The sequence below is a fragment of the Notolepis coatsorum genome, assembly GCF_963971535.1.
Source record: "Notolepis coatsorum genome assembly, chromosome: 8".
In the NCBI taxonomy this organism is placed as follows: domain Eukaryota; kingdom Metazoa; phylum Chordata; class Actinopteri; order Aulopiformes; family Paralepididae; genus Notolepis; species Notolepis coatsorum.
The window spans coordinates 39,644,892-39,668,587 of record NC_140172.1 but is presented as its reverse complement, the minus strand read 5'-3'; the positions used below and the strand labels follow the sequence as shown (position 1 = coordinate 39,668,587).

General features: G+C 42.2%; 2 protein-coding genes across 2 annotated transcripts in view; both read left to right on the top strand.

Annotated features, from left to right (window-relative positions):
• The window catches only part of LOC311233741 (sodium/hydrogen exchanger 6-like), a 49,757-nt gene extending 37,946 nt beyond the window's left edge, over positions 1–11,811 (top strand). The window contains exons 15-16 of the mRNA XM_084320746.1: positions 5,424–5,529; positions 5,682–11,811. Coding sequence (XP_084176872.1) covers positions 5,424–5,529; positions 5,682–5,990 — 415 coding nt within the window. The 3' untranslated portion in view covers positions 5,991–11,811. The remainder of the gene's footprint in view (positions 1–5,423; positions 5,530–5,681) is intronic.
• Positions 11,812–12,493: 682 nt separating this feature from the next.
• Positions 12,494–23,696, top strand: part of LOC311233077 (four and a half LIM domains protein 1-like) — a 43,165-nt gene continuing 31,962 nt past the window's right edge. Inside the window, exon 1 of the mRNA XM_084319949.1 lies at positions 12,494–12,632. The gene's annotated coding sequence lies outside the window, so the exon portion shown is untranslated. The remainder of the gene's footprint in view (positions 12,633–23,696) is intronic.

Sequence of the window (23,696 nt, the reverse complement as noted above, 5' to 3'; positions counted from 1 at the left end):
TTGGGACGCTGCTGTGGGGTGGGAACAAACTGCAAAACCTCCTTTGCAACAGCAAACAATGGGGTTTATGGGACATGTATTGTATCATGAGAATTTGTAGTGGCCGACTGTCACTCCCCGATTGTGTTGACAGGCGTCACGATGCACCATGCATAATTAGTTTTCTACTCAGTAACACAGTTTGTGATGTAAATATAGAAGAATGTCCAAGTTGCGGCTGGTACGGTTTACAGGGTTTTATTGTCCAAAAAAAGAATAATAGTGAATAAATGGTTCAATTAGAGCAGTTGTCAGTTGCTCAATTTGTCAGTTCCAAACTGTGAAACGGGTAGGAAAACGTATCTCCTAAAACAGGTGCATGCATCACAGTGATCAGCTAGGTTACTTATAGTAGGTGGGGTGCCCCCTAGAGTTCAACATAAATACGACACCTAGTCTAAACAATATGAATTCTAATATTCTAGCAATACAAATCCACCAAGTCGGTTTCTGATTCTACAAAAAAAAAAATATATATATATATCAAAGAAGCTACCGACATAACCAATTTCAAATCATAGTTCTAAACACGAATAAGCTTGACTGGGTCCTGGTTTCCACTTGTTGTCCCTGTGCATGGGAAGAACAAATTAGTTAGTGATTCAAATAACAGTCAAGGTATTTCAATAACATTCAAAGTATTTCAAATCATTAGGCTGTTGGTCAGGCTTTGGTCCAACAACTGGTTCCATTATTATGGGTACTGTTCTAAAATATAAACAAACAAAATCTATTAGAGCCAAAGAAAAATATAATGCTTTTTTTTTTTTTTCTTTTTTTTTTTTTTTATAACAACAGAGCCATAGCTCTGATTGCCTATGTCTATTCAATGTTCATTGGTTGTGACTCTCCATCAGGGTTAATCAGGACTGTGCGCCTGCGGTCAGGAGGTCTCAGCCATTCTTTCTCAGGTTTCTTTACGCCGTTTCCTCTTGTAGTTCCTTCTCTTGGAAACTTGGTTATTTTGTTTTTCTATGGTGTATTTCATGTCATCTTCTCCAACACTCTTATCCTCAGTAGGTCTTTGCAGAGTAGAGCTACGTTTTGGGAGATGCACTTCTATGCTGCCATCTTTCTCCTCTTCAGGACGGTGCCGCTTGGTCAGCCTTTTTGGACCGGCTGCGACTGCTGTCCTGCTTCTGAGAGCTCTTGTTTCAAACACTGGAAGTTCAGCAGTGATTTTGTTATGTGCATCTTCCTCTTCCTCTGCTTCATTCTCTGAGGAGCTGCAGTCGGGCACATCATCTGGTTCCCCAGTACACTCTTCATCTGTGGAATCATCTGATGCCTCTCTCTCATCATCATTTTCCTCCTCGTCTTCATCAGGTGTACATGTAGCAGAGTTAATGGTTGGTTTTGCTGGTGCTGTTTCAGGTTCTTCTTCTTGCATTTTGTTTGCAGCACTCCTCCACAGCTGCCACACTGTATTTCTCCTTTTCAATGTCTGACACAGTGATTTCCTCTGTCACTGCCTCTTCTTCTGTGGAAACAGACTTTAAACAATCATCTACATTGCTTCGAACAGTGTCAACTGCCTCAGCTGAGAATGCTTCTGTGTTGTCCTCTGCAGACTTTAGTAGGGCATAACCGGTATCCCTTTGCTTAAATGAAAGTGCAAGTTGATAATGTCAATCTCTTTTCACAGCAGAGTTCGACATAATCTCCACAAATCTTTTGTCTTCAACAGACATTTCCTTCTTTTCCTCATACTCCTCATCACCGTCCTCCTCTTTGTTTTCATCATCGGCGTCCTCTTCTTCATCATCGTTGTCTGGTTCATTCTGAGGAAGTCTCTGGGAAGGACCCAGCAGGTGACCCACCACCATCCACTCCCTGGAGGGGACATGAGGCGCGATCGCTTTCAAATCTCTTTGTTGTTTCTCAAGCACTTGTTTTTTCTTTAAATTGGCAAGGTGTACCATTGCTTGCCTTTTCAGCTTCAGCCTCTCTTATCATAGATGAGGCTGTCTTCATACCTCCATGACTGGTTGGCCTCTTTCTCATCTTGGCTTCAGGCATTTTGTTATTTATTCTTTGTCTGTTTTCCTACTTTGTACTCCCACGTACTTCTTTCATGAGGAGTTTTCCTACTTTATACTCGCACGTCCTTCTTTCGTGAGGGAGTTTTTCCTACTTTGTAGTGGCCGACTGTCACGCCCCGATTGTGTTGACAGGCATCACGATGCACCACGCATAATTAGTTTTCTACTCAGTAACACAGTTTGTGATGTAAATATAGAAGAATGTCCAAGTTGCGGCTGGTACGGTTTACAGGGTTTTATTGTCCAAAAAAAGAATAATAGTGAATAAATGGTTCAATTAGAGCAGTTGTCAGTTGCTCAATTTGTCAGTTCCAAACAGTGAAACAGGTAGGAAAACGTATCTCCTAAAACAGGTGCATGCATCACAGTGATTAGCTAGGTTACTTATAGTAGGTGGGGTGCCTCCTAGAGTTCAACATAAATATGACACCTAGTCTAAACAATATGAATTCTAATATTCGAGCAATACAAATCCACCAAGTCGGTTTCTGCTTCTACAGAATTAAGCTACCAGTTGTTTCAGCAATGGTCTCATGTGTTTACTGTAATTATACCAAGGTATCACAACTAATCTGACAATGATATATGATGTGATATATTATTATTGAAGATTCTCCTTGTAGAGGGGCGGCTGATTGGCGCAGTGGACAAGGTGCTCGCCTCTAACGCAGGAGACGCTGGGTTCGAGCCCAGCTCTCGGCGTTGCTACCGGCTGGCCGGTCGTTCATACTAACACAATTGGCAAGTGTTAGAGGGTGGGAAAGCCGGTGGGTGGGGATTTGACGTTGTGGACAGCGACTCCTACAGGTCGGTTTGGTGACGCCGGTGCGACGGAAGCAGGAAGTGACGGGGGCAGCGTGAGCCTCCCACGCGTTACTCCTCGCCACTGAGAGTTCGAGCTGCTGCGGCGAAAAGATGCGACAGGCTGCCTCCTCGTGTACCGGAGGGGACAGGTGATGCAAGGCTTCTGTCCTCACTACAACCGACCTGTGGGAGGCATAGTCTAGCAACGTTCAAGACAGGGGAGGGAAGAATTGGATATACGAAATTGGGATGGGAGAAAAATAGAAAAAATTGGGAGAAAAATTGGATAAAAAAATAGAAAAAACGATTCTCATTGTAGTGGCTTTAAAGCATTTCCTTTTCACACTATTTATGATAAGTTTATTTTGTCAGAGCCAGAATCTAACACTAATATTTTCAATTCTGTAATAATGCTTTGGCCAAAAGTGGATGTACGGAAAATATTTTAACTTCAACCTGATTACATTTTATCTTAATGTTTCCATATATGAAATGTATCAATATATTAACATTAGGTAATGCTACCAGTACTTTTACTCAAGTGACTTTTCTCTGCAGTGAATTTGTCAATATTCTTCTCACCACTGATAATGGGTCAATGTTTAGTCTGGGACGCCTTGTTCGTCTAGTGATATAACTCCCTGACTATGCACGCTACATCTACATCACGTTTTGAGTTCAGCGGGATGACAGCTGAGGGGAAGAAACTGTTCCTGAGCCTACTGGTCCTGGACCTGAGATTCCTATAGCGCCTCAGAGAGGGAAGGAGGGCAAACACGTCTGTGGTTAGAGGTGTCCTTGATGATACTGTATTTCTGCTGAACAGTCTCAATTGCAGGGAGTTGTGTACCGGTGATGCGTTGGGATGTTTTCACCAGCCTCTGCTTTCTGGTCCAAGGCAGAGCAGTTGCTGTACCAGACTGTGATGCAGTTAGTGAATCACTTTCTATGGCACACCAGTAGAAGTTCACCAGAATCTGAGGAGACATACAGGCTTTCCTCAGTCTCCTCAGGAAGAGGAGGAGCTGGTGAGCTTTCTTGACCATGGTTGAGGTGTTAAGGGTCCAAGAGAGGTGCGGCCGGGTAGCGCAGCGGACTAAGCGTCTGTCTACCACCGCAGAGACACTGGTATCGAATCCGGCTGTCAGCGGTCCCTCCGGCTTCCGGTCATCATACTGACACAATTGGCAGTGTCAGCGGGTGGGAAGCCGGTGGGTGGTATTCTGGTCGTTGTAAAACAGCGACTCCTACAGGTCGGTCAGGGCGCCTGCACAGCGAGGGAAGGAACGGGCTAAGGTAGTGTGATCCTCCCACGCGTTACACTTCCCCAGTGAGAGTCCTCGCTGTCAGGTGAAAATAGGCTGCTGGCTGTCTCCTATGTATCGGAGGAAGCATCTGATAGACTTCAGGGCTCCCTAGACCGACCAGTGGGGGGCACATGCGCGCAACAACCAGGAAGGGGAGGGGGGAATTGGCATAACGACTAAATTGGGATGGGAGAAAAATACAGAAAAATAGGAGGTGAAAAAGTGGATAAAAAAAGGGTCCAAGAGAGGTCCGCGAAGATGTGGACACCCAAGAATTTGAAGGTGGAGACACACTCAACCTCCATCCCATTGATACGGATGGGGGTGTGCAAAGATATTCATATCCAGTTTTTTTTCTGTTACATAGAGGAATAATCTGACTATGAGCATTGAAAGCTCTCAGATCTTGTATTATTATTCTACATGAGTTCATGTGCCTCACATCCCATACGGCCAGGCTTTATTTGAGCTCTTTTTTAGTAGTGGGGTATTGCTAGAACAATATCTAGCAATTTAACCATTTTTGCAATAACATATTTATTTATTAGAGATGAGAAACATTTTTGTGTTTTCTTCTACCTCCAGTATGGGTGTATCTCAAAACTTTGGGGACATTGTCACTAGCCTAACGGAATAATCATTCTGTCATTCTTGTTTAGCTGTTATTACTTGCACAATGACGGTCATGTTAGTCGCTGTTATAACAGGCATTCATTTTTCTTAACCAAGTACAAGGTAGAACTTGCAGAAATGTGTGGCTCACCATTTCTTTTCCATTTATTGGATCACAAACAACATTTCAAGCCCTCTTGTTGTTTGCAATGCAATAAGATTAAACTATGTTTTGGGAGCAACAAGCAGTATGTGAGTTTTACCTTCTACCAGAAGAACCTCTACCTTCTACCAGAACTTGCTCTAAAACTCAGCACCCACAAGATGGATGTGTTCATGTGGAGGAACTTAACCAAAACACGTTGCATCTCAATTCACACCAGTGCTGCTTTTGTATCAAAGATATTGACTGACTTTGACGGGTTCACATCTGCAGCCTTGTTTTCTTGCTAAATAACTTTCATTTAATTTGACTTGAGTCTGGTTTATAGCGGTTAACCGTCAATAACAAATGAACGAGTACCAGTTAGAAACATTTGCTTAAATTAGCATCTCTAATTAATCTGTGTATATATATAATTTACTGTTGTTGAGACCTTGACAGAACTCCCTCCTGCAGTTACGTAAAACCTCTGCTGACCCACAGTGGCCCCCCTCTCACTGCCACCATGCCTGCCTGCTGTGGGCCGCTCGCACGATGCCTAACCAGCCCACAGGCCTACGAGGTGGGGACACACGCGCACACACACGTGCGCACACACACGCACGCACACACACAATACTCTTTAACCCAACAATAATAAGGTCTTCCCTTCCTGTAATTTTCCACTGTCCTCAACCTCTCCCATCACATTCGTTCCCTCTTCATCATCTTCAGAATGAATATCAGCTCCACGACGACGACTCTGACCTCATTCTGGACGACGCCAACGCGAGCTCCATGTACGCAGACGTTACCGTCAGCACCGACGCCTCTGGAGCCCACAACAGCAACCGCAAGCGCTCCTCCGCCACCGGCACGGGGGGAGGCTCATCGGAGGATGCCCTGGACCAGGAAAACCAACTGGTGATAAGGGGCACCCGCCTTGTCCTCCCCATGGACGACCCGGCAGATGCCCCGACCACGGTCACCCTGCCCCCCCCGCCCTCACCACCGCGCTCTGAGCCTCGCAGACACAGACTCTAGATGGGCCTCCTCCTCCTCCTACTACTACTACTACTACTACTACGGTATTCCAAGCAAGCTGTTGTCTCAACTTAAAATCACGGGTAAATTCAACTGCTATGAGGCATTTTAGCTGCATTGGATACATTTTCAACTCGAGTCAAATGAGGAAAGGACTGACAATTGCAAATTCACTTGTGCTAGTACAGCTGGATGAATTGAGATTTCACAGTGTAAGTTAGACTTGGCCCTGGGAGATTTGGAGGACCAAGCTGGATACTTACACCTTTGGGTGAGATGGGTGTTTGAAAAGGTTCTAGATAAGTGACAAACTTGAGACTCAAAAGTAAAAGAAAAAAAAGAGAAGAAAAAAACACTGCATATTAATCGATCAAATCAATTGCCCTGTAGGTTCATCTGGTCTTTGAAGCCATTTAAAATGTGTATTTTGTTTGTTTTCAACAGGCTGAAAAGTACTTCTAGCCTTGTGTCAGGACCCTGGTGTTGTGTTTCTGTCGTGGTGTCATGAGACTCCTAAAGCTCGAGCCCAGAGAGCACTATTCTGCTTAAAGCTCTGTGGGATGTGTGGTGCCGTTTACCTCTTTCTCTGTGGTGAGGTTGCTCCTGAAAACGGGCTCACAGTAGCGTTTAGTTTGGCCTCCCCCAGGTGTTGTGTAAAATAATTCAGATTATCCAGCAAAAAGGGGCACTTTTCCTTTGCCTTTGCTTTGACATTGTTCATTGTTCATTGGAGTCCTTTAAGGTCAATCAGGTGCCGGACCGATGCTGCGTTCATGTGGTGTTGGGTACATCGGGAGGAAGTGAGCAGCTTACCGAGTAGGGATGAGGGTGAGTAATTGATTAGTCGATTACTCGCCGTTTCAACTGAACTCGGGTGTTTTTTGAGGGTGCTCGTTTTTTTTGTCACTAAAACAGAAATCCTGCTCTGAAATCCCGCTATTTGTGAGTTGTTGCAGGAAGACTGGAACCTGTGGAGCATGGAGAGCTAACGTCCTATATCCAGCCTCTTCGCTAACGACTATCGCAAAAGGTTTGTTGCACAGCTAGCTTAGCATTATCTAAAAGATAAAAACAACATGTCGCCCGCTTTGTGTAGCACTCGTATTATACGGACATGCCGTTCCATGAGCGGAGAGATCTGCTGCAGACAGAGTGGAAGTAATGTAATTATTACAAACAGTAACTGACTGTTTTGACTGACAATAAGCATTAAGCATCGGGTATATTGCTGTGCATTGTTATGTCCGCGGAGCAAGACATTTTTGATTGATAACGTGTGTGACTCCGCGCAATATCTCGTTATTGTTGCTGCCGCACTCTTTAAGATGCATTCTGAAAATAGATTTCCCTAAACAATTACTTGAGCACTACTCGAGTAATGCATGAGTAATGAGTACTTGAACAGGGTAAACATTTCTCGTGCCCATCCCTACTACCATAATTCCCTACTACCGAGTCTGATAAACAATGTCAGAAAGTTGTGGGGCATTTTTGATGCATAAGTTGCCGAGTTGTGACCTTTGACCAGCGCTGCCATTGGAAAGAATAACATTATTTTTGGTAGAGTGCAGTAGAAAACAGTATTATCAACTAAACAGTAGTGGCCTGAAGCCATCGCTTCTGTATTTTCAAATTCTTTACTTTGTTACATACGTATATACTGCATCTTTGTTTGGGTCAATGACGTTTCTCCAGACTTGAGGTGACAATCGGATGAAAAAACTCACGAAATTTGCTAGCTTGGACCCTCCAAGTTACCGAGGACCACTTGAACGTGGTGCGACACTTAACCATGGTTTGTTGCCACCCTCTTGAAGTTCATTGGCGGAAAATTGCAATGGGGAGGGGATGGGCTTTGATGGCGACTGGGCAAGGTGGCAAAGAAAGAGGGTGCAGGGAATCTGCAGGAGTAAAGGCTCGAAGGTGCTTCAAGCGCCGGACTCCTCGTGTGCCATCTAGCCATACACACTCCTTGTGTTTTCACCCTCACACTTTTGTGACGACACAGCAGCTACAGACAGCAACGCTGCAGCTACGCCAACAATCTTGACGCATGTCAGAAGACCACATTGCTAGAGATTCTGAGAGGCATGCAGACGGGCCTGTACATCCAAATCCAGACATTCATTAATTTTGGCCGCAATTAATGCCATAATGACCATGCGCACTAACCAGCACATCAAGCGTAATGAGCCTTAATCACTGCGATTCCTTTCGAATGATACTGTGAACCAACCACATTGGGTGTTTTTGTATTTGAAGAGGGACAAATTACACCACCTAAATCTTGATCATAGGTAACAACATTACTGTAAAAACAAACAAACAAGCAAGAACACAAACATGTAAAACAGATGAATATGACCGTATTCAGGAGCTTTTTCACCCTCCTACATTTTCTCTGTCTGCCTTTTCTTCTTTTGATCAACCCATTAATTTATTAATTTATTTCTTTCTTTAATGGGGAAAAAAAAATATGTTTTATTTATTTAATTATTTATTTATTTGACAATGATATTTTTTTATGTTTTGAAGTGTTACTTTCTTGTTGTTTTATTGTGGCCCTGTTTAAAAAAAATACTGTTGCTGTGAGTTTCTAAACATGGTTGTTATACCTAAAGGAAAATAGAATAGACTAAGTTAATTAATATAAAAATGAATATAAAATAATATAAAAACAATATAAAAAAAAAAACATCGTTGATGTTTTGGACAAGGACCTACAGTGTGTCATGTGCTTAGTCGCCAGAGAAAGCACTGAGGCCCTACTGGGGCATGGTACAGTAGAGAATTGGATATGTGTAAAACAACATAAACATTCCAGTAGCTTGCTGTCCATTAGGATGTATGCATGCTGTTGATATCTGTCATATACTGTGGCAGATGCTTTTCTTCTTGATAACTTGTGGTACTTTTGAGTGTGTACTTTATGAGTGTGGGTGGACCCTGAGTCAGGACCCTATAGATTACATATGGCTGTAACAGTAATGTCTGTTTCTAGTTTTAAATTAGTCACCCTCGTCTATTCTCACCCTAAGCAACTGCCATGTCTTTTTTGAAGTTTGATGTCACATAATTAAAGATGGAATCTGTAATGATGTCAAAACAGTGACCCCTAGGCAAAAGAGTCTGACTTGGTATTGTACTTTGTTTACATTTTTGTTTTGGTCTGATGGTGTGGGGATAAGGGAGGGGTTTACTGGTCCCCGACTGTAATATGTAACGCTAGCTTCATATCGCATCTGGGCAGATTTACGTATAGTGAGATGAACTTAGCATTCCTTGGGTGACGGTGTGTCATGTCATTTAATTGACCTAAAGCATTCTATATTACCTAAACATAAAATGTGGGTGACTTATTTGTCAAACACTCGCCCCAAAGTTGTTGAAATGGTCCACTTTGTCAAAACTTCAACGGAGTTGAAAGGAGTTCTCTGCCTTCTGGAGGCTGAAACTTTGACTTAATTAGTTATTTTCACTCCGAGTTGCGTTCGATTCAACATGTCAGCCTCCAGAAAGTAGACAAGGCTCTGAAGTTTGAGAAGTTGGACTATTTCAACAACTTTGGGGTGAGTGTTTAACAAATAAGTCACCAGCATTTTATGTTTAGGTAATATAGAATGCTTCTGAGTAAGTCAAGTAAGTAAATTACATGACATAGACATACCATCACCCGAAGGATCTTAAGTTCATCTCACTATATGTTAATTTGCCTGGCTGTGATATGTAGGTAGCATAGCTCAACATTACATATATTCATACTGTGATATGTAGTTAGTGTAGCGTAACATTACATATTACTGTGATATGTAGCTAGCATAGCATATTGTTACATTTTACTGTGATATGTAGGTAGCATAGCATAATGTTACATATTAGTGATATGTATAGCGTAGCCTAACGTTACATATTACTGTGATATGTAGTTAGCGTAGCGTTACATATTACCGTGATATGTAGCTAGTGTAGCTTAGCGTTACATATTACTGTGATATGTAGCTAGTGTAGCATAGAGTTACATACTACTGTGATATGTAGCTATAATATTCAGTATATTATATAACTATAACACCTCCCTATCCCCATTCAACTGACATCAGACCAAACTAATAATTGTAAACAAGTGCAATTCTAAGCAGTGCTCTTTTCCTAGAGCTTGCTCTTTGAGATGGCAGAGTCTACCTTTAAAGATATGTCCTCTTTTATGGCTGGCTGGACTGTTTTAAACAAAAGTGCCTGATAAGAATTAAAATTGTATGTATATTTTGTACATATTTGATTTGATAACATGCAGTAAAAGGATTTTTTTTAAATTATTATAAGAATTTAAACCCTTTGCTTTGATGTTAAAATATTGGACTTCAGCCTGATTAGCCCCATTATGTGGCTGTGTGCAGTGATCTGTTTAAAAAATGGCAGTTTATTTGTATTTTGAGGCATTTAAAGATTGTCTGTACCAACAAGAGCTCAGAATAAGATAAACTAAGATAAGATATTCCTTTATTGATCCCTTTGGGGAAATTCAGGAAAAGGAGAGGGATGAAGTAATAGAATGCGTTTGTGTTGTCTGCTAATACGGTACTGTATGGTTGAGTCACAGTCTATAGGCCTACATTGACCATTGACTCTCTGGGTGGAAAGGAATCCCAACCTGAGCATGACATGAGAGCAAAATGGCCCCCGTATGAATAGGGTCAATATGTACACTTTCCCCTGAGGGTGGAAAGGAATCCCAACCTGAGCATGACATGAGCAAATCTGCCGCCGTGTGAATATGGTAAATTAGAACATGCGTTGTCTTGTCTTGACTCACTGTTACTAACATTCGCTCTATTAAAACAACAACTGTGATATATCTCCTGCATCTTCTCACCGGTCTCTCATCTCGCTATAGTGAGTTCAAGGGAAAGCTTCAAGTACAGGAAGGAGACATTAGACTAATTGCAACACAGTCAGTCACACAGGTTTCCATGGGCGTATATGTCACATTGCTATAGTACGTAGCATCAATGGACTTGGAACTCCTATTGTACATTTGACTGCTTTTAATCCTTGCCAACTATTTACTGACTCATTTCTGTCTGTGTGACCCATTGTCTGGCAGTCCTGCTGAATATTTAGCTCTGCAAACACATGTAACTACTTCAGTTAGCTTATTCAATTGGGTTAAAGGGTAAATTGTTAAATGATTGTATTTGTAAAATGACATTACATCTCCATCTGGTAGTCTATATTAATGTCTTGGTTTTACCTTCACTCTATGAACAATGCCCAGTAACTTTTTTCGTTATTGTATAAAGTTGGCATTAGTCATATTTTTGTTGTTGTTTTTTTTCTTTTTCATATTGTGTTCAACTTTACATGAGTTGCTTGAGGATACTGCAGGCTACCAGTACGTCCATCGACATGAATGGATATTATGCCACAGCCGTGTTGCAGTCAAGACATGATGGTGGATGAAACAGATGTATGTAGATGGTGAACAAAGCAGACTTTGTGGGGCATTTGAGGTGTTTACCATTACCAAACAGGGAACAGCTGTGGTGTTGTAATGGCAACATTAAACTGAAAGGCTGAGACCATCCGGTACATGTTTCTATTGTTCATGGGCGTATTATGGGGTATGTTTTATTGCGAAAATACTGTACATCTATGTGAATGTCAAATATGTGAATTTCAAAGGTTGTTCAAATGGAATGTTTGAGGTTGAGGGGTTGGAAAATAGGCTAATCTGAGATTTATACAATTGATTTTGCTATAACAGTCTCCCCTGTTCAGACCTCTGGTGAGTGTACTGAATTAATAAAAAGTCACCTTCAAAGTAATGTGTGTCTTCAATTATTTTAATTATGCAGCAAAGGCCCAATCAGTGATCCAAATGTAAACAACAGGGTATAGTCTCCACCACCAGAAACAAGAAGAAATTAAGGAGACTGGTTGATTGACTTCTTGATACAAGGACTACATTGACTAGACAACATGTAACTATGAGTTTTAATTGTAATTGCTGTATTGTGTGACCAGGGTTTGTTTACTTTGGTAATGTTTGTAAACACATGTAAAGGTGATTTATATCACGATTTACAATTTGTTTGGAAATCTACAGTACGAACTCGTCAACAATGTAATTGAATATAGCCTATATAGGCTACTTCATATTGATATGGTCAAAAATAAATCATGGATTGGGGCTTTAACTTTTATTACATTCTGTGTTGCATTGCCCCCCCTATGTATATCCTAAGCGGTTGCCTTTGGTTCTACCCTCGCTTGCATACTTAATCATCAACTTTTCCCTATACTTCGATTACATTTTATGAGTGGAAATAAAGTTATCCATCCGGTTCACCTTCCCCAGCACATCCTGCGGAGTAACCTACAGTCAAAGTACCCTGACTGTCAGTACCATTATTACCATAATAATATAACTGTTTGAGTGCAGCGCCTGTAAGGGGTTGGTCTACTAGACTACAGCTACAGTGAGTACTCTGTCGGGAGGTTGTCCCAGAGAGGTTGTACACTACTGTTGTAAACGAGAGAAGGAACTTGTCAAGTAGCTGCTGGAGTCTGACAGTACGGTACAGATCAGAGAGCGCGCACATCACACGCAGCAGTTATTATCGGCCGTCCATCCCGAACCTGGTAAGTATTCTTTTTTTGCCTCTCTCACACGTGATGACTGAACCGATTCGTTTAAAAAAAATCTGCAAAATGAGAAATGGACTTCCAGAACGCATTTAATTAAAAACATTATGCAATAATTATTCTTTGTTTTGGTGTATCCAGTTGTGCGCAAAGTAGCATGCAGTCTGCCCAGCTATAAATCTAGCATCAGATGTCTGCGCTGTCCCGGCTTGAACCTTCTCTTTTGTCGAGGAATGAATGAATGAATGAAAACTTTATTTAACAGATTGCAGAATGGGTACAATACAGTACGGCTCAATACATACAATTGTTAAGGGGATGCAGACCTGAGAAAGACGTTTGTCTTGTTTCCATCAGGGTCCCCCATTTTCAATTCATATAGACATATATGACATACATGACATACAGATAGTCAGTACTGCTACATCTATACATTTATGACATACCAGATTTGCAAATACAGTACTGTTTGTGATACAGAAGGAGTCAAGAAAAGGGAGTATATACATTTGACGTAGAAACTGTACATTGGAGGTTGGGTGGGGGGGGTTGGGTACATTGGGATATTGACAACCATACTGGGTAATTTACATTGGAGGTGGTTGGGGGGGGGGGGGGGGGGGGGGCGGGGGGCATACTGTATAAACAAGTAACACTGTACATTGAGGCACGAACAAACATCAGATACAAATGATTAACGTTATTGATTTCACCATTCGCTCTCCTAGTCATCTTACCAGCAGAATTATACTTTACTTCCAGTTTATAGACCACCTGTGCACACGCGTCTGAAGGAACTAGTGTCCAACAACACAAGTCGGGTTTATTATGAGGCTATACTGTTTTGATACGGTTTTATCAAGCAACAAATAAAAATGACAAGGCTTCACTTTGCAAAGCATATGATTTCACGAAGGGACTATAACCGTAGAGCTGTCTGGGGCGTTGGCTGTACTGCACGCTGACTTCTAAAAAGTATACCACTGAAATCTGTTTCCAGTTATAGGAGGTTTTTCACTCTGGGATGGAACCGCTGAGGCCGAGGCATGCCGTGGCTTAAAGTGCATCACCAGGATCAATTAAAATTCCTGTACAGCTATTTTTCAGCCTCCCTCTGTGTCCGCAACTTGTTCCTGTTTGCGGACGACTCAGCCCTGCTGGTCTCTGACAAGAACAAGTTACAGGTTGAAAAAACCCTCAGCTCGGAACTAGGCAGAATCTGCATATGGCTCGCTGATAACAAACTATCATTACACATGGGCAAAACAGAGTCCATTCTCTTCGGTTCAAATAACAAACTCAGCAAGACCGACGGCTTCTCAGTTACAGTGGGTGACAATATTGTCACAAGGAAAGATGAAATTACCTACCTGGGTTCCATCCTAGAGGCTAATCTCTCCTGTGACAAAATGGCATCCAATGTAATAAAAAAAGTCAACCAACGAACTCGATTCTTGTACCGGATCTCCTCTCTGGTAAACAAGAATACCCTGAAGACTCTGGCAGGAGCACTCATTCAGGGGTACTACGACTATGCTTGCACCTCATGGTACCAAAGCACCTCAAAGGCGCTAAAAACAAAATTACAAACATCTCAAAACAAACTGGTCAGACTACTGCTTGACCTTACTCCTAGAACCCACCTCACCCCTGCCCACTTTGACAACCTAGGATGGCTTAGAGTAGATGACAGAGTACAGCAACTTGCAATGGGCCTGGTCTACAAGATACACTACACGACCAAGGTACCCATGTACATGGCAAAATACTTCCCGAAGGTCAGTGAATACCACGATCACAACACCAGAGGGAGCTCCACAAATCATGTTAAACCCAGATTCGGCTCAAATAAGGGACTAAACACGTTTCGCAATTATGCCACATCAATGTGGAACGCCCTACCCAAAGCTGTAAAGGAATGTGGATCACTACCCACTTTCAAAACCTCTCTCAAGAGACACCTACGGGAGACTGCAATTCAACACTGGCCCCTGTAAATATCCTAACCCAACCCCCTCCAATGTACAGTCATTTACCTAGTATGGTTTTGTCAATAGTCCAATGTACAATTTTGTTTGTTTGTACAGAGTCTCCCCCCCCCTCAATGTACAGTTTTGCTTGTTTATACAGTGTGCCCCCCCCCCCCCCCAACCACCTCCAATGTAAATTACCCAGTATGGTTGTCAATATCCCAGTGTACCCAACCCCCCCCACCCAACCTCCTCCAATGTACAGTTTCTACGTCAAATGTATATACTCCCTTTTCTTGACTCCTTCTGTATCACAAACAGTACTGTATTTGCAAATCTGGTATGTCATAAATGTATAGATGTAGCAGTACTGACTATCTGTATGTCATGTATGTCATATATGTCCTGATGAATTGAAAATGGGGGACCCTGGTGTAAACAAGACGAAAGTCTTTCTCTGGTCTGCATCCCCTTAACAATTGTGTGTATTGAGCTGTACTGTATTGTACCCATTCTGCAATCTGTTAATAAAGTTTTCAATCAATCAATCAATCAGTAAATTATGGTTTCAGTGTTCATTCCCGCAGCTATCATTATTCTAAAAGGAGTCATGAAGCCACATATACATACACACATATAATATTATTACAAAATTGGACAATAATCTCGATTACTAGAAGACATCATATAACCTGATTACAAATACCCAATAATACAAATAAAATAAAATAGAATAAATTACTTGTTCAGTTGCATGAAAATACGTTTGCAAAGACATTTTGGTTATGGACACAAACATAATTTTACACATTGAAATAATGACGACAATGATGATGATCTCTATTCTTTAATAACTATTTTTGCAACAACAGTCTGTAAACTTGCATAAACAACCAGCCTATACCTGCATATTGGAGGAAAAGTAATCCAAAAACTGAAAGTAATCTTTGCATGGCGGAGGCTGAGTAGTTCAGTGGATTGCGTCATTCACTCTCTTCAATCTCTCTCTCTCACACACACACAGTCACATACACATGTTGTGTGTGTGTCTCTTTCACACACACACACACACACACACACACACACACACACACACACACACACACACACACACACACACACACACACACACACACACACACACACACACGTGTGTGTCTCTCTCACACACACACACACACTCTTTCTCTCACACACACACCTACACACGCACGCACACACACACACACACATGCACATACACACGCACGCACACACACACACACACACACACACACACACACACACACACACACACACACACACACACACACACACACACACAGGGTACTGTAAGTAAACCCAGACCCACTGACTGACCTCTTGCTGTTGCTACTACACATAAAGCAGAAGGCTGAACCGGAGGGAGTTTTTCCCATTATCATGTCAGTGCCTGCATGCTAAAGAAATTACTATGAGCTCAGTTAGTGCCCAATAAAATACATCATAAGGGTCATAAAACTTTACACACCATGTCTGGCTTTACGTCATGGCAACGCTGTTATGTTTAGCCTGTGTGGTTTGAATAGAATACAAATGTAAGACCGACACTTTATTTGATCATTAATAGTCCAGGGAGATGCCATGTGTTGGCAGTTTGTGTACCCAGGCACCCGACAGTGGTTGTGAAATTCACCTTCAAGGACAGACTTGTTTCAGACTTGTCATGTACCTGCAGCCATGACATGTGTATTTCTTTGTGTTTGAATACGCTGACATCGTAGTTGAGTAACAGAAAGAGTTGAGATATATTGTACTTGAATAACCTTTAGGGAGTCTGATGATGACCTCATGATGTGTAGGCTGTTCATTGATGTGCAGTACATTACGGTCTGTTGAGAGGAAGCACACACGCGCGCACACACACACACACACACACACCGAGGTGCTCTCTGCCTCTTATGTTGTTTATTCTTTGTTTATTTATTAGCTGTTCTGTTCTGAGACTTCCTAGTTACTGACTGAGGGGGTGGACGGGAGAGAGGGGGGGGGGGCAGGGGGGGGGGGTGAAAGAGAGAGAGAGAGGGGGGGGGGGGGGGTCAGGACAGAATGGTAACTGGCTGCATTTATATAGCGCTTTTATCCAAAGTGCTTTACAATTTGTTCCTCACGTTTTCCCCGTTCACTCACACATTCACACGCCGACGGCGGAGGCAACCATGCAAGGTGCCAACCAGAAGGAGTGAGAGAGAGAAGAGTGAGAGTGCAGACAGAAGGAGTGAGAGAGAAAAGAGTGAGAGTGCAGACAGAAGGAGTGAGAGAGAAAAGAGTGAGAGTGCAGACAGAAGGAGTGAGAGAGAAAAGAGTGAGAGTGCAGACAGAAGGAGTGAGAGAGAAAAGAGTGAGAGTGCAGACAGAAGGAGTGAGAGAGAAAAGAGTGAGAGTGCAGACAGAAGGAGTGAGAAAAGAGTGAGAGTGCAGACATAAGGAGTGAGAGAGAAAAGAGTGAGAGTGCAGACAGAAGGAGTGATATAGAGAAGAGTGAGAGTGCAGACAGAAGGAGTGAGAGAGAAAAGAGTGAGAGTGCAGACAGAAGGAGTGAGAGAAAATAGTGAGAGTGCAGACAGAAGGAGTGATATAGAGAAGAGTGAGAGTGCAGACAGAATGAGTGATATAGAGAAGAGTGAGAGTGCAGACAGAAGGAGTGATATAGAGAAGAGTGAGAGTGCAGACAGGAGTGAGAGAGAGAAGAGTGAGAGTGCAGACAGAAGGAGTGATATAGAGAAGAGTGAGAGTGCAGACAGGAGTGATATAGAGAAGAGAGAGTGCAGACAGAAGGAGTGATATAGAGAAGAGTGAGAGTGCAGACAGAAGGAGTGATATAGAGAAGAGAGAGTGCAGACAGAAGGAGTGATATAGAGAAGAGTGAGAGTGCAGACAGAAGGAGTGATATAGAGAAGAGTGAGAGTGCAGACAGAAGGAGTGATATAGAGAAGAGTGAGAGTGCAGACAGAAGGAGTGCTATAGAGAAGAGTGAGTGCAGACAGAAGGAGTGATACAGAGAAGAGTGAGAGTGCAGACAGAAGGAGTGATATAGAGAAGAGTGAGAGTGCAGACAGAAGGAGTGATATAGAGAAGAGTGAGAGTGCAGACAGAAGGAGTGATATAGAGAAGAGTGAGTGCAGACAGAAGGAGTGCATCACAGAGAGGACAGGGTACACGGTGAGTACTGTAGTTCTAACAAACCACTTTTTTTTCCTTTTCTTTTTTTTTACAAGCATCTGTTAAGGTGATCATATCATCTGATTCATACAGAAACTATTCAGAGCCTATTGTACTGCAAAAAAATCGTCTGGTATCTGCCTCAGTGTTCGAGATGGCTGTTTTGCCAGGAATGGTGTTTTATGAATATTTTAGATAATTATATTTGCAGGCTATGTTTAAAGATGCACTAGTAAGATTGAGATGATTTGAAATGAGAATTGTGTAGACTCAACCGGACACACACACTGGGTCCTCATTTGACCATATTCACACGGCGGGCCACTTTTCTCATTAAGAGTCATTTTGTCATGCTCAGGTTGGGATTCCCTTTCCCCCCCCCGTAAGACATTAAGAGCAAAATTGCTGCCGCGTGAAGCCGTGAACATGGTCAACGCTGGACCACGTCAAATGAGGACTGTGTAGACTCAACTGCTCAATCATCAGTTGTTTTTAATAAACTTCAAGATTCTTCAGACATTCAATTTCCGTCATCAGATTGAACTTTATTCTGTGGCCATTCTCCATTCAGTAATACCCTTACAATGTGAACCAACATATTGATATTGGATGTTTGTGTATCTCTGTCTGGATCAATATTGTGGGGACAAGTTCTGTGATGTCCCCCCCCCCCCCCCTACTGACCTCAAGACTCACTCTATTATGGAAACAACACTCCTGGCCAATAAATCAAACCAAAATTATGATAAGATTTCAGCCAGTGCTTTGGGGTGATATTTTTATCCCCCAGACATACTGTAAGTATGTTATCCATCAGAATCTCTATTTGCAAAAAGCAATACATGTACAGGACTATGACCTGCGTGCATATCTGACAACACACTAGTACTGATACATGTGACAACGTACCTCACATACAGTGCAACAGGTAGTGCAGGACACACGATAGACATGCGCAACACTATAGCAGTACACTGATAATACTGCATGTTATACACAGTATGTAACATGTTAGTCACATGTTGCAGTGGCCAGTACAATAACTGTGTGTGAGTGTGTGTGTCTGGACCCTGGACTGTGTGCCAGCTCCACCATCGCGCCATTGGTGGAGACTTCCTGTTTCTCAGCTTTCCACTACATTCTTCAGTGATAAGCTCATGCCAGTGTACACGCACGCACTCACGCACTCAGACACACACACACACACACACACATACACACACACACACACACACACACACACACACACACACACACACACACACACACACACACACACACACACACACATATGCTGCTTAAATATTGTGTTTCTTCAGCTGGAAGACTGAACTGTAGATGCTCTACATTCTACATATCTTCTCTCTCTCTCTCTCTCTCTCTCTCTCTCTCTCTCTCTCTCTCTCTCTCTCTCTCTCTCTCTCTCTCTCTCTCTCTCTCTCACACACACGCACTCTCTCTTCCGTTATTTTGACTGCCTGGTCATTGTTTATTTTTCTTTCACTGTTTTGTCTGCCTGTACAGTATATGTCTCAGTTCTGTGTCTGTCTGACTAATCAGTCAGTAATCATCCCCCCTCCCCTATCTTAAGATATGTTTTCTCTGTCCTTTCAGGTCTACGTTTGAAATGATCAGAATTCTGTCTTAGAATTTACCTATCTCAATCCCAACCCTATTTTCTTGGTCCTCCAATCACAACTGTGTTTGTCTGAGGGAAGAAGCAACAGTTGTGAGTGGAGGATCAAGAAAGGAGGGCAGGGTAGCCATTGTGACATTGCCGAGGCAAACCCAGGTTCGTTCAGGAACGACGCTCTAAGCACAAATTCAGTTTGAGAAGAGAATACTAGTTTTACGCAAATTTATTTATATAAAGAAAAACACAATATAGCACGTATAGGTATAAAACAGGTAGGCTATAGCAGGGAACCATCACTCTGGAGAATGGAACTGCCTGAAGGTCTGACAACTTAGAAAATGCTATAGAAATTGTATATAGACTAATCATTAAAACAAAGCTTTTTGAAAGGTGCGGAATAAAAGTATTGCCCCCCCCCCCCCCCCCCCCCCAAAATGATATATTAATTCATTTATCATTTAAAAAACGCTTGCGGGTCCAAAATAAATGTTGTTGTTTACATGTTGCGTGCATGTATCCCCTCCCTACTTCCCATTTCCCCACGTGGAATGCACCTGATTGGATAAATGAAATGCTGGTACTCAATCTAGTGACTGAATGTTATCTATAGCACCTTTATACAACGGCATGCAAATTTCTCTATTCTGATTGGCTGAAACAGTCCATTTACACGTATGTATCCTTCATAATCCACGCTCCTGGTCCCAGGACCCGCCCACCACCGAATCACATCACTCCGCCGGATCACTCCGTCGGAAAAAACAAGATGGCGGACAATAATCTTTAACAAATGGATATGTTGATAGCGTCATAACGACTAAATATAAAGCGATTCTGTCAAGGGGAACGTGTTAGTATTTTAAACAATGTTGGATGATGTAATTGATGGGTCTTGACTCAATCTAGAACAAAAGAAAAATCGCGGATTGATTGATAGATTAATTGATTGATTTAAATTTCTTCCTTCCTACTTTCCGACTGCAGCGTTCTCTCTCACACTGTCCGACGCTGGCGGATTGATTGATAGATTAATTGATTGATTTAAATTTCTTCCTTCCTACTTTCTTGCAGCGTTCTCTCTCACACTGTCCGACGCTGGCGTACCCACAAACACACACACACACATACACACACACACACACACACACACACACACACACACACATACACACACGCACACACACACTGTGACACACACACACACACACACGCACACACACACACACACACTCCTGTCTGCAACAGCGGGGGAGTCAGACTGAGAGAGAAGCAGCGCTGTTTTAAGTGAGCATGGTCTATTGAATTGATTGATTGATTGATTGCTAATTTTATTACTGTACCCCTGGTTTCCAACTGGTTAAGTTTAGGCTAAAAGAAATAAATAAAAAAATAGGGCGAAGAAAACGTTTTTTTCCTATAGGGCAAAGAAAACGTTTTAATAAATTTTCAATCAATCATTCCAATAATACACAGTTGGATGTGTTAGTTGGTTGGATGCACTTCAAGCTGCTTCCACATGAGGCAACTTCTCTCAATCATTCCAATAATACACAGTTGGATGTGTTAGTTTGGTTGGATGCACTTCAAGCTGCTTCCACATGGAGTTGTGGGAACTACTTTTTCTGGCGGATGGTTTTTTCAATAAATCTTCGATTAATGTGTGTTTATTGTATAGAAATAAGGTTGGATGAATCTGGCAGTTGTATAAAAGCTTTACACCACGTGCAGTCGTGATTTGTGACCAATAAACCATGCCTAGGGGGGTCTAACGACCCTCGGCTGCGCCTCGGGCCTAACAACCACCCCTAGGCATGGTTTATTGGTCACAAACCACTCCTGCGTGTGATGTAATGCTTAATTAAACTCCACTGTTTTTGCTTCCACCTCCCTTTCAATTGGTCAGATCTCACTCCACCTCCTCCTATAGTCAGTGTTTTCAAATAAATGATGATAACATTTTCTTCATAGAATATACGGCAGTGTTTTTGCATAGTGGGTATATGAAAACGTAATCACTATTCCACAAAGTCATCATTAGAATGTTCCGTTCTCAAAATTCCAATCTCATAATGTGAGATGGTAGGCCTGAAAGGGTTATGTTCTCCCTAGCGCCATGATGTCACCTCTCTGTGTGAAGCGGAGGTCTCCGCCTGGCCAGCCATGTGGCTACTGGTTAGGGTTTCTGAGGTTAGGCTGAGATATGGCACCCAACCCTTTATTGTGAAAATGTATTTAAATAACTTTAATGAAGGGGTTGGAAGTGATGTAAGAGGAGGGAGGGAGGGAGAAGGCACACACACACACACACACGCACGCGAGCACACACACACACACACACACACACACACACACACACACACACACACACACACACACACATACACACACTGTTGTGCTTGGCTGCAGTGTTGCGTTCCAACTTGGCTGCAAATCCTATGTGATGACGTGATGTAAGATCACAGCAGAATATAAGGACTTGAATACTCACACACACTGATTCCCTGGCTACTGTCATACAGGAGATGTATTGCATGTGTAGTTTAAACAATAGAGGCGGCATCAGTGTTGTCATGAGAACCATGTATGCCACGTTTGTAGCGAGGATAATCTTTTCAGTGTTTTATTATGGCACATGGAAACAGGGTAACCTTTGGGGCAGCAGTGGTGGGCAACAGTGCTCTAGGAGCTGTTTATTGCTGGGCATTTACAAATTAATACCTGTTTGCTGGACGTTAAAGGGGCACTTTTATTTTTTGAGAGCTAATGGCTTTTAATACGTGCTCCAGTGGAGGGGGGGGGGGGGGGTGGAGAAACGCCTACGTTCTCCAGAAACTGCTTCATTTTACAAACTTAAAGGAACACGGAGAACATTCTTGTCACCATGAGTGAATTTTAAATATATATTTGCAGAGACTGTTTGTTCTTTGCCTCCACTGGACATACTGTACATACTAAGTTGTATCACTGAATCTATAATGTATTGTCTTTTTCATGGGAAAAAACATTAGGGGAAATGTGCTTACCGTCTTTTCCTGAGTTAGGCAAGAAGATAGATACCAATTTCCTCTCTCTGTGCGTTCAGTAGAAAGCTTAGCACAAATGAATGGAAGCAGATACGGATCAGCTAGCCTATAGCTGTTGGCCAAAAGTACATATCCCGGAGTTTTAAGCTATAGGCTAGCTACTGAATGCACAGAGAGGAACTTGGTATCCATCTTCTTGTCTGACTCAGGAGAAGACGGTAAGCACAGTTCCCATAAAAAAGACAATGCATTATAGATTGTTCATTCAGTGATACAAATTTGTATGTACAGTATGTCCAGTAAAGAACAATTTCTGTGAATATATATTTAAAATTCACCCATGGTGACAAGAATGTTCTCCTCCCTATAGCACTAAAGTGGCCAAAGCTCATCAACCTTTGATCAATCATCATAAAATATAAACTTGGTATATATGTCAAGTAGCTTCAATGCTGCTCCTTCTTTAATACCTTAGAACACTTTAAATGCTGCTTACAGCTTTCTGGGGTCCAGTGGTACTACAGGCAAGCCTAGTTCTGTTGATCCTGTGTCCAACCTGTTTCTGGAATGTGATGCGTTGCTTGTCCACATTCACCAATCCCAGGTATGCCACATAGCCACATAGCCAATGAAACGATTTAACAATCTAATGTTTTACGCAGAAACTGAATAAACCATGCAACAGCGCCTAGTCCTTGTACGCCTGTGTCGCCACCCCTGTCATTTCCTCCCTAGCTGTGTGCTTAGCCTCCTGTTTATCATCCTGGAAGCCATTGTTCCTGTGGCACTTCAGATAACATTATGATGACGTTGATAGCCCAGTACCGCTATGAACGTCGCCAGCTCCATGGCAACAGACCCAGGCGGTATACATTTGTCAACAACATTATTCACTAGCAGCTACCCTCTCGAGAGTGCAAAGGTTCACATTTCTGGATAGAAACCAGGGGTGTAAAGTACTTGAGTAATTGTACTTTGTTACAATACTAAAGTACTGTTATTGGGGATTTGTACTTTACTAGAGTATTATTAGGTTTGTATACTTGTACTTTTACTCAATTACATTTCAGAGAAAAAAATACATACTTTTTACTCCTTACATTTAAAATGCAGACCTACAAAGTACAAAGTACAAATCTCGCAGGTCCAACTATTTCTATTAGTACTGTATATTTGTTTCTCTGGCCGAACTAACGTTAACGTTATTAATCCTGCGGCCGCACTTTATTTA